The sequence below is a fragment of the Aquarana catesbeiana genome, linkage group LG03 (assembly GCF_042186555.1).
Source record: "Aquarana catesbeiana isolate 2022-GZ linkage group LG03, ASM4218655v1, whole genome shotgun sequence".
Taxonomy (NCBI): Eukaryota; Metazoa; Chordata; class Amphibia; order Anura; family Ranidae; genus Aquarana; species Aquarana catesbeiana.
Genome location: NC_133326.1, coordinates 300619064 through 300631218, shown reverse-complemented (window position 1 = coordinate 300631218; position 12155 = coordinate 300619064). Strand labels below are relative to the sequence as shown.

General features: G+C 39.0%; 1 protein-coding gene across 1 annotated transcript in view; it reads left to right on the top strand.

Moving 5' to 3' along the window:
- The window catches only part of OTOGL (otogelin like), a 202821-nt gene extending 195135 nt beyond the window's left edge, over positions 1-7686 (top strand). Inside the window, exons 43-44 of the mRNA XM_073620249.1 lie at positions 5471-5550; positions 6073-7686. Of these exons, the coding sequence (XP_073476350.1) occupies positions 5471-5550; positions 6073-6273 (281 nt within the window). The 3' untranslated portion in view covers positions 6274-7686. The remainder of the gene's footprint in view (positions 1-5470; positions 5551-6072) is intronic.
- Positions 7687-12155: the final 4469 nt, after the last annotated feature.

The window sequence follows — 12155 nt, the reverse complement described above, 5'->3', positions numbered from 1 at the left end:
GGGTGCTTGTGTTTTCATTGTTTTACTGTGACAGCAGAGTAACGTTAAGTAAATCTTCACTTTGCTAAGCAAAACGTCTCTTCTCCTTTAGTAAATGATCTTCAACATATCTGAAGATGTCTTTGTATCTTTTAAATTCATTATTTTTTTTCCCTATTTAATTCTTGCAGGCATTTCAACAGACACTTGGAATTAATTACCCAGTGTTGAATGCTTTTAATGTTTGAGACTCTTAATAGATTCATAAACAAGCTGTTTGTTCCAAACATGTCTTGAATGTATGTGAATTAAATATGTGCCTGTCTTCAGAAGAAGACCTGTGTGTTCTAAAGCATTACATAAAGATTATAAATCAGAATGTGTTGTTTGTTGCTAGTTAGCCTGTGATCCTTACTTACCTTTGGGGATTCTGAGATGTTGTGCCCAAGCAGCCAGTTCAGCTGCTCAGAGATTTGAAATCCTCGCTTTTCTTCCTCTTCTCTGTGCAGAGCTTCTGGGATGGATTAGAGTGATGCTGATTGGTCACCACCATTTCAGAGCATTGCTCTGATCCATCCCAGGAATGCTGTACAGAGAAGAGGGAAAATAACGGGGATTTCAAATCCCTGGACCGCTGGACTGGTTGTGTGGGCACTGACAGCTCAGCAACCCTGGAGGTAAGTACATCGGGGAACAGGAGGGGAGTGGACAGGGTTTACGGTGTTAGCTCACCTTTGCATTTTTCTGTAATAGTGAGTTAACATTCTACAATATTCAAATCAGTTTATAGGTGTAACTATGATCTGCACCAATGTAGTAAGAAAAAGCGTTTTTTTTCCTCACTTCTCATATCTCTACAGTGTCCATCTATATTACTCATAAATTATTTGAATGTACTGTAATTGTAAAAAAAATCTCAAAAGTTCAGAGCAACTCTAATATTTGTGATGACCTACTTAATTAATCATTTCTTTTCCTCTGTTGAGATATAAATGTAACACAATGATTTTCCTTTTATTAGATTATATCTCTTTTTTACTTTTATATTTTAATCTCCCTAATAACTTAAGGAATGTGTATAATAATAAAAAAAAAAAAGCAAACACAAAAAAAACCCCATTAAATTAATTAACCTTGCTCTGTGCATCACTACACATGGTATTTTGGTATGTATTGGCCTGCAAACCTGCCCTGTGAACGACCTGAACGATATGAACTTTCCACCCACTGTACTAATTAGAAGTGGTAAAAAAAAACAGTGAGTCATCAACTTCATTCATGGAATTCATGAAGGAGGCATTGAACAAGCATTACTTTGTACAGGCAAACAAAGCCTAATCAATATATATAATTTAGGGACAAGGTACAAACATATACAATTAAACTGGAAAATAGCTGATCTTTAAAAGCATTTGTGAGTTTTGTATCTATTCCCAGAAAAGTAAATACTCCATGTATGCGTTTGTTTAAATATGTCATTTTATCAATTATTGCTGAACCTATCCTTCAAATGACATTTTCAAATGATAGTTGGTGCAATTCTTGTTTAAATGGACTGCTTTTTAAGTGCTGCAATGAGTAGTCAGGTAGAGGTTTAGAGATCATAATCTAAGATAGTAAGGTACAGGTTTATTGAACATGATCCAGGATAGTCAGGTATAGGTTCAGTGCACATGCTTTAGGATAGTCTGTTACAGGTTTAAAGGTGTCAGTTTATGGAGAAGTAGTGTTATGGGGCGTATTTGGACTTTTTGACCGGACTGGTCTGACGGACGCCGACGGACCAAATCCGGCGAACAATCCGATCATGTGTGGGCTTCACCAGACCTTCAGCAGACTTTTCCAGTTGCAAATCTGATGGACTTTAGATTTGGAACATGCTTCAAATCTTTACGTCATAACTCCGCCGGACCCAGAAATCTGCTCGTCTGTATGCTAGTCCGACAGACAAAAACTGACGCTAGGGCAGCTATTGGCTACTCGCTATCAACTTCCTTATTTTAGTCCGGTGTACGTCATCACGTACGAATCCATCGGACTTTGGTGTGGTCGTGTGTAGGCAAGTCCGGTCGTTAGGAAGTCCATTGAAAGTCTACCAAAAGTCCGTCGAAAGTCTGTCGAAAGTCTGTCGGACAGGCTGTCGGACTTTTGTAGCTGAAAAGTACGACCTTGTGTACACGGCATGAGATGTACCAGCAGATTTAGATGGACGTGATTAACAATTTAAGCTCCAGCTAACACTTTTTAAGCAGTTACATCAAACATTGTTTTCCTTTTGGGATAAAAGTTTTACATAAATTAATAAAAACTTTAGGGACCCCTGTCAATGTTAAATGGCTTGTCTCAACACTGTGACACTGACACTTTTTCTGGTCACCAGGTTAAAAAAAAGCCTAGAAATGCTAATGCAGCCACCACATTAAGGTGTATTGGTAAGCTGCATTATATTACATTTTTGGTTTGATTTTATTATACATATGTTAGCATAGCCAGGTACATATTTAATAAACATAAACTAGGATAATCAAGTACTGGGTTACAGAACATGAATGAGGATAGTCAGCTACAGTATTGATAAGCATGATCTAAAATAGTCGAGTACAGATTTGATGAAAATGAGCTAGGAAGCAGATTTAGAACTAGGACAGTTAAGTAAGGCTACTTTCCCACTGAGGCGCTTTACAGTCGCTATATCGCTAAAAATAGTGACTGCAAAGCGCCGCTAAAGCACCTCTCCTGTCACTACGAAGCGACTGCAAAGCGCCACGGCAGCGGCACTTGGGGGTGCTTTTAACCCTTATTCGGCCACTAGCGGAGGTAAAAGCGACCCGCTGTCGGCAGAAAAGAGCCTAAAAAACGACGGTAAATCGCCGCTAAAACTAAAACCGTGCCTCAGTGTGAAAGTGCCCTAAAGGTTTACCCAACATGATTTAGGTTAGACTTATACAGGTTTAAAGAACAAAATATTGGATAATCAGGTAATTCTTTTATACAACATGAGCTAGGATAGTCAGTACAGGTTAAGGAACCTGATCTAGTTGGGTGCATGAGCTAGGATAACTGGGCACTGATTTATATAAAGTATTTAAGCCAGAAACATATTTGTAAAACATGAAAGATTTCATGAAAGACATCGGATTTATTGTCAAAGGTAAAAAACACTCACAAGAATAAAATAGTAAAGATGCTTATCGCATAGTGTGGTATCCGCTACTGTCTATGTCCTGTGGGAGCCACCTGGGGTTCGGACCACTTGAGATCATGGGAGGAGGGATGGATGCCCTGTTGGAAGCAAGGAAGTCCACGCCGACCAGCGTGGAATGCACCAGCGGATGTGACATCACCAGGAGAGGAAGAGGTGGCTAGAGATGATCAGGTATCCATCCCTCCTTCCACGATCTCTAGCGGTCTGGACCCCAGGCGACTCCTGCAGGACAGAGACAAGTGGCGGATACTACACTATACGATAAGTGTGTTTACTATTTTATTCTTGTGAGTGTTTTTAACCTTTGATAATGAATCCTATGGTTTAATGCTGCACTTAGGTGGCAATTCCCCCCTTCTTCTTTCTTGTATTCATACAGAGCTGGCTCAACTTTGAGGACAGCAGCCTCCAGTGCCCCACACCATATGCCCTTTGTGTATATACTTCCTTTTCATCATGGACTTTAAGAACATTTACAGCTCAACCTGCTGTATGCCCCTTTGAGCTGTTCCCACACATACTCCATGTGCCTAAATAGTTTGATCTATTTGTAAAACATGAACTAGTGTATCCAGAACAGGTTTCTAGCATATGAGCTAGGATATCCAGGTAGAGGTTTAAAGAACAGCATCTAGGATAGTCAAGTGCAAGTTTATGAACATAAACTAGGATTGACAGGTTTAGGTTTATAGAACATGAACTGGGATAGTCACGTGCAGGTTCATGAATATAAATTAGGATAGCCACGTTCAGGTTTTTAAAACATGAACTAGGACAGTCAGGTATGGGTTTATAGAATATGAACTCGTATAGCCAGAGACAGTTTTATAGAGCATAGATAAGGATAGTATGGTAAGGATTTTATAGAATAGTCTACTTTGTTTTTTAAGAATATACTGATAACTAACTGTAAATTATCAAAAATTCCACTGAAAGTATATGGTAAAAGATTACAGTTACTATACATAGGCTATACATTCATTTTTTCAAAATATATTTTATAAAGCTGTGATATTGGTCTGCTTTAAATGGAATTTAGGGGAAATTAGATGACTGCTATTTAAAAATTCAGCTTCCTTGTCTACCATCTTTATTATGTCCCTGCTAGTAAGTTGCTGAAAGCATGCAGAATGGGAATTTAAACTGTACAAACTTTCCTTATTTGCTTGTTCAGGTTAGTGACTCTAGGGAAGTCAGGGTCAAAAATCAAGTCTGCAATTACAGCTCCTACATGTCTGTCTAAAATCAAGTTAGTTTTTTTTTAATTGCTCATCGTTTTTTCACTGAACATTTTGCAGTTTTACAGAAAATGTAATGACAGTGGCAATTTGTCAAACTACATTTCAGTAACCTTATTGTGAACCTACTAAAGTATTTAGTATTCTGAACAGGTTGTAATTTTTTTTTTAAAACCCAGCATTAGAGTGTTTGGAGTGATCATTGAGAATCCTTTAGAATATATTATTTCACAATACAAGCCACAAGAGAGGTCTGGGATGGTTGGTTTAAAGCTCTTTTACTGCTTGTTAAGATTATTTAAATGTTTACTGTCCATAGTCTAGGCACAGGTGCACTTTAGGCCAGCCACACGTGTTGCTTGGCTTGGTTGATATTAGCCGGATCTATTCAAAATATACGTACTTATATAAGTAGTCAACAGACACCAGTGTCCACCTGGTCTTTGGCAGAAAGATTGAATGGAAAGGACTAAGAACATACCCAATCACTATTATGCCCTTGATAAAACCTGGTACTGGAGGTCTTTGGTTGTGCTTCATCCTCCGTATTTATAGGCATAAACATACTGATTAGATGACCCAAGTATGCATGGTTATGCCTGAAATTCTGCTTAAGCTTGGCTCATGGCTACCTGACCAACTATCCTGAGGTGTGCTTTAATACATCTTCAGTGCAGTTTTTTTTAACATTTAGAGTTTTGCAAAATAGGGCATAGTTCACAGTGACAAGCTTTAAGGGTGCATACAAGGCATGGCTTGATGTGTGTATTATAGAAGACATGACGCAGTAGTAGCCATGCACATAAATATGATGCTGGAATATTTTAACCACCATGTGAAATTGCAATTTATATATAAGAGAGAAAGAAAAGAACAAGTAAACAGAGGGGAAGATGGCATAAAAGAGTAGAGTTTTGTGTGTTTTTAGCAAACATGTTTATTTCTTTACTGTAACAAAAGAAATTATAACCTTTTATGACTATTGCAATATTAGCAAACAGTATCTTATGTATATACCGCAAAGTGTAATGCGTCCTATGCTTTTCAGGCACAAAGGAGGAAAAAATCTGCCAAAAAGTGGCCATAAGAACCACCATAAGGAAAAGTGACTGCATTAGTCAAAACCCTGTAAGTAGACTATTACAAAACTGCTGTCTGCTATGACTAAAAATGTTATGTTGAGAAAGCAAAATATTTTTCAATGTTGAAACACATGTTTTAGGCCACTGCATCCCTATTTTGTAAAGATGTTTAGTGTAAAAAAACATTTCTATAGTGTGTAGTGATAGCACAAACCCCTCCCCAGATCCGGCTGTGTACCAGGCACCCTTTAGTGCCTTTGTTTCTGTCTCCACTGCCTGGTTAGAAATACCTTTTCCGTCGACTCTGGGAAGCATGTGCTTACTCCCCTGATCTCCAGCAATGCAATGTTTTCAGTGCATGAGTGATCAGTACCAAACCAAAGTATTGTCCCATGGGGAGCAAGGGGACATGCTTAGCATAGTGCAGTTATTAACCATAGGTTATGTTCAGTATTTGCATAAGATGGATGCAGGGGCTGTATATATAAATGTAGAACTATTGTGATATATTTTGACAGTTTTTCTATATGTGGCACATTTCAATTCTATCCATATTTTTTATATTCAGATCACCGTGGCTTCCTGTGATGGAAAGTGTCCATCAGCTACAATCTTTAATGTAAACATTGATAGCCATATACGATTCTGTAAGTGCTGTCGGGAAAATGGTGTACAGAATCTGACAGTGCCACTCTACTGCTCAGGAAATGGGACTGAAGTGATGTACGTCATACAGGAGCCACTGGACTGTTCTTGTCAGTGGAATTAAACATGGATACAGCGTGGCAAGTCCACTTTACAACTTTGCCCCAAAGCACTCTATGCACTGAAGACACAATATATATTTACTCAATGTCACATTATCCTACACTGTTTCGGTTCTAAAGAACTTCACAACTCTTCGGCAAATTGTGGAATGCATATATTTAAGCTACACATATTCACTTATAGACTGCATATGGTTATATAAATTTTTTAATTGAATGCTTCCATTTCCAAAATACATTTTAGGGAAAAATTAACATTTTTCTTGCAAAGGTGGATCAGTCGGTATAATAAATCTTTTCAAGTGTGACATTATTCAGATTTATACTTGACTTGTGGTGCATAATATTGAACTTGTACAATGTCTTTTTACTTTTGATCCCAAATGTGCCATGATTTCTATGTTGTATCAAAAATGAATCTTAATGTGTCATTTAGTTATTTTATTTCTCAACATCCATAAATACACTTGTGTGTCTATGACTAATGAGAAAGCAATAAGCCTTAAAAAAATATATATTAAAAATGTATATACTGTTACACCAAAAATTTGATATATTGTAATAAATGTAAAACTAAAATCCAAGATGTTATAGTATCTGATGTATATTGTATTACATTCACACGTTTTTGCAACTGTGTTCATGTGATATTTATGTGATATTTATGAACAAAATAAGTCACTTGCAGTTAAAGTGGTCATGGATAGGGATGAGCCAAACTGCCCTGGGTTTGGTTTGAGCAGTATTCAGTGAACTTCAAAGAAGTTGGACATTGAACCCGAACCCCATTTAAATCAATAGGAGCCAAACTTGTGAAATAAAAAATGCCTATTTTTGGGCTAATACTCAAGGGGGTGTTAAAAACAGTGTGGGGTGAATACTGCCCCAGAGAACATGTACCAATGCAAAAAAAAATAAAAAATACTATTTGGATGTTTTGATTAAAAAAAAATGTATTCAGCCAGGAGCAGAGTTTTATTAAATGCTTAGAGTGAAATATTAAAAATGTCCAATGTCCTTTAAATAACATGCCTGGGGGTGTCTTAATCCTGAGTGTGAAGGCACTCTTCTCTGTGATGTAAAGAAAGTACTGCATCAGTAAAATGTACAAAGAAAAAGGTGTTTTAAATTGTCAGCAAATTACATTTTATTACTGGCTTCTTAACAAAACAAAACAAAAAAAAAACAGCACACAGACCCCTCCACAGATCTGCTATGTATTTTTGGGGACCTTTAACCACTTGCCGCCCACCATATAGCAAAATGACGTGGTTGCGATATCCTGACCGGACGTCATATGACATTGTCAGGATATCAAGCTGCTGCGCGCCCACACCGCAACTCTGATCTAAGTAAAGAGTCTCTGAGAGAGACTCTTTACCACGTGATCAGCCGTGTCCAATCACGGCTGATCACGTTGTAAACAGGAAGAGCTGTTGATCTGCTTTTCCTCACTCGCATCTGACAGACACGAGTAGATGAGAGCCAATCGACTGCTCTCCTGATGGGGGGGGGTCTGTGCTGATTGTTTATCAGCGCAGCCCCCCCTCGGATGCCCGCCCAGGACCACCAGGATGCCGCCAGGACCACCAGGGATGGCCACCACACTGGACCACCAGGTTTGCCACCCTAGACCACCAGGGAAATGCCAATCAGTGCCCAGGCAGCTGCTAATCAGTGCCTAGGCAGCTGCCAATCAGTGCCAATGAAAAATGCCTGCCAGTGCCAGTGCCACTAGTGATGCCTATCAGTGAAATATATCAGTGCCAGCCATCAGTGCCCATCAATGCCCCTCAGTGCCGCCTTTCAGTGCCCATCAGTGACACCTATCAGTGCCCATCAGTGCCGTCTATCGGTGCCACTCATAAGTACCCATTAGTGCAGCCTTTCAGTGCCCATCAGTGTTGCCTATAAGTGCCCATTAGTGCCCACCAGTGCCACCTATGAGTGCCCATCAGTGTCATCTATCAATGCCCATCAGTGCCACATATCAGTGCCACCTATCAGTGCCCATCAGTGCCACCTATCAGTGCCCATCGTCAGTGCTCATCAGTGCCACCTCATCAGTGCCATCTCATTGGTGCTACCTCACCGGTGACACCATATCATTTCCCATCAGTGTAGTTTATCAGTGCCCATCAGTGAAGGAGAAAACATACTTATTTACAAAATTTTATGACAAAAACAAAGAAAAAATTGTTTTTATTCGTTTAGCAAAAAATAAAAACCGTAGAGGTGATCAAATACCACCAAAAGAAAGCTCTGTTTGTGGGAACAAAATGATAAAAATTTAGTTTGGGTACAGTGTAGCACGACTGCACAATTGTCATTTAAAAAGTGACAGCACTGAAAGCTGAAAATTGGTCTGGACAGGAAGGTGCGAAAGTGCCCTGTACTGAAGTGGTTAAATAGTCTGTTTTTTTTTTGTTTTTTTTTAGAAGCCAGCAATGAAATTTCCTTAGCCAGCAATGTAAACTTTATCTTATTTTTTTTTCTAAATATCACTTTTGCTGTGGCACATCCTACAATAAGTATGAAAAAAATGCATATAATGCCCCCTAAAACGCATGCCAGACCCTTTTGAATATAGTAAGTAATTTAAGGGGGATTACCCCCACAAAAAAATTCATGAGCTTCCCAGGAAATCCACGCCAGACCCTTAACATTGAGGGGTACCTGCCAGGCCCCCCCTGCAAAGCACCTTGTCCCCATGTTTATGAAGACAAATACCTCTTCCCCACAACCCTGGCCTGGTGGTTGTGAAGGTCTTTGGTCAGGGGGTTATTCGCTATCTGGAATCCCCCTTTAACAATAAGGGAAAACACAGATATCAGTGCCCCCATGTTAATCAGTATGGGGGAAACACATCTAGTCTAGTTTGCTTGCCTCCCATCAATCGACAGGTCTTGTGGATGACAGCTGTTATATACAAGTGGTGGGGTCTCCCAAGTGATGTTATTGACCATATATGGACATGTGTTTTTTTTTTTTTTTTTTTTTACTGTTTTCATTTGTTTTGCGAATGAGTAGTGGTACTATGTACTGTATCTCAAGTTCATTTACATGGGGAGGGGGACTGTATCTGGGCACCCTCTTATTGTTAAAGATTCTGGTAAGCCCCTCGTCCACAGCCTCCTCAACCACTGGGCCAGGGTTAATAGGAAAGAGGCTGTTGTTGAGGGCAAGTGGCCTGATATGGCTCAGGAGGGAGGTGCATGCTCATCCCTCCTTTCACTCCTTGCATGCTCAGATACAGATCTTGTGTGTTTTTTTTGGACCTCAATTTTTTAATTTATTTTTTTGTAGGGGGTTCCCTCTTAAATCCATACTAAACCCAAAAGTTCTGGAATAGAATTTAGGAGGAACCTCACATCATTTTTTATTTTTGCATGGAATGCTCCTTAAAATTTGTACCAGACCTAAAGGGCCAGTTATTATTAGGCCTTTATAAAAAGGCAGATAAAAGAGCAATGATCATTGGTTAAACAGAGTAATAGTTTACAGTTACTATATAAGTGAAATGTGAAATCTGATTGGTACTATTGGTTACTGTGCTATCACCATGTAATATAAACACATGCTGCCAACTTATCACTTATGGTCAACATGATGAAGCTGATGTGCTAAAAGATTTGAGAATGTTTACGTGATAAATTGTGTGATTAGTCACTTTGATTTTCTAACCATGTGCAGATAAAATAATTAGACATGTTTTTTTTTTCCCCACACGATTGGTTAATTGAAGTGAATCATCACACATTTTATTGTGTAAACTTCCTCATATCCGCTAGTAAATCAGCCAAAATATCTCACAAAGTCAGCTTTGGCCAATGAGATTTTCCAACATTGCCTTAATGCTGAAGTATGGGCAAAAAGTGTATTGGGGTATTAGCTATGATTTTGTGTCCTGCTGGTGGCTACTGCTTCTTTCTTGAAAAATGTTGCATGCCTATGATGGTATTGTCAATACTTAAAGCAGAAGCAGTGACAATTTTTCTTTTTTTAAAAAAAAAAAACCCTGCAAAGTAAAGGCATAATGTGCTAGTATGCATCACATACTATCACATTATGAAATACTTACATTAGAACAAAGACCTGCACCCCTGCGCTGTGAGCTCCGACAGACGCTTTCATCTTAGCCCGGTCTTCCTTCTGGGTTTGCATCCTCTGTCCGTCTGATTGGCCACACCATGGTGATGTCACCCCCGCACATGTGCAGGGGAGTCACATACCATGGCACGGATCTCTGATGGGAGGGCACGGTATACCGTCCCTTCAGAGCTCATGTGCTGGTGACGTCACCGGCTGCATAAAGTGTGAATATCTCCAATACCGTGAAGGTTTAGGAGATACTCATAGTACCTACAGGTAAGCCTTAATATAGGCTTACCTGTAGGTACACGCCTACAGAATGGGTTTACATCCACTTTAAGTTTGGGCAGTAAAGCTGACCATTAGGGCTGAAGCACAGCAACCACAGTGTGTCACTCGTTGTACAGCCCTCTTTTCAAAAATGTCTTCTATTTCTTTTAAAGGATATAAGGCATTATGTGATTGGACAAGGGGAGATCTAGATGTTCATATGCCTTTTGTCCAATTAATGGACAAGCGGTGTCTGACTGTAACTTTTTGAAAAAAACAACAGCCACCAGTGTAGCACACAATATTAAAGTTTCTGCACACACTTCAGCTTTGAAAATACATAGAAATAATTTATTGGTCCCTTGTTTTCTAATATCCATAAGCTGACATATGGTAAATACAAAAGGGAACTCAAGACAGAAAAAATTGCTGATAAATGTACATAATATCAGTTGTTTACTTTTTGACTGTGGGCTACAGCAGTGTCAATCTCTTCTAAGCATTTGAGAGCAATTTCCTCTATTCAAAGGACTGGATGTGGGAAAGGGTTTGTTGGAACTGTAATTTGTATAATGGATGCTATGCTGCCTATTACCTACAGAAGTTAGATGTTGCTTTTTTTCCTGCCACAGGTCCAAAATATGAAATATTTAAAAAGTAGGCAGGCAATTATTCACCTTAAGGAGTACTAGTTGCCAATGGACATTTGCAATAATCTGAATTTCAACTACTAAATAGTTATATTAGCGTAGCTTTACAGCATAGAAAGTATTTGTTTTTTATAGTTTACTTAATAACGGTTTTGTTATCTGACAGTTTTACACTGAGAGGTATAGCTTCAACAAGTCAACACATCAAGAGTGGAGATTCAGATTCTTACAAATGCCCAATCCTAACTCGTTCTATGTATTACTATACTATTAAAGGCTAATGGTATGTTTATAATATGCAGGATATCATTTTTATGTTGAAGATTCTGGCTTCAGCTAGACGTTAAAAAAAAAAATGTATGTGAAGTTCACTCCACAAGCAGAGAAAAGAGTTGAGTAGCTCCGATATGGAAGGGCAGGTTGCAGGCAGCTATACAGTATTAGTACTAAATACCAGTGCACTAAAGCCAAACCCTCTATGATAATCCCAACAGCTGAAAACAATCCCCAGCAGAAGGAAATCAACTGTAAATTTAAAAGTGTCCATCAGCATTTTATGTTAAGGGGCACTCTCATGGGAATACTTTATGTTAAGTGGCAGTCTGATTGGCACATTTTATGTTAAGGGGCAAACTGATGGGCACAGTTTATGTTAAGGGGCAGGCACATTTTGTTGTGCTCATCAGAGTGCCCCTTAACATAAAATATGCTGATGGACACATTTTATGTAAGGGATATGCTTAAGGGCAAATTTTATGCTAAGAGGCACTCTGATGGGCACCTTTAATGTTAAGGGGGACTCAGATGGGTACAACATAAAATGTCCCCATCAAAGTGCCCCTTAACATAAAATGTGCCCATCAGCATGCCCC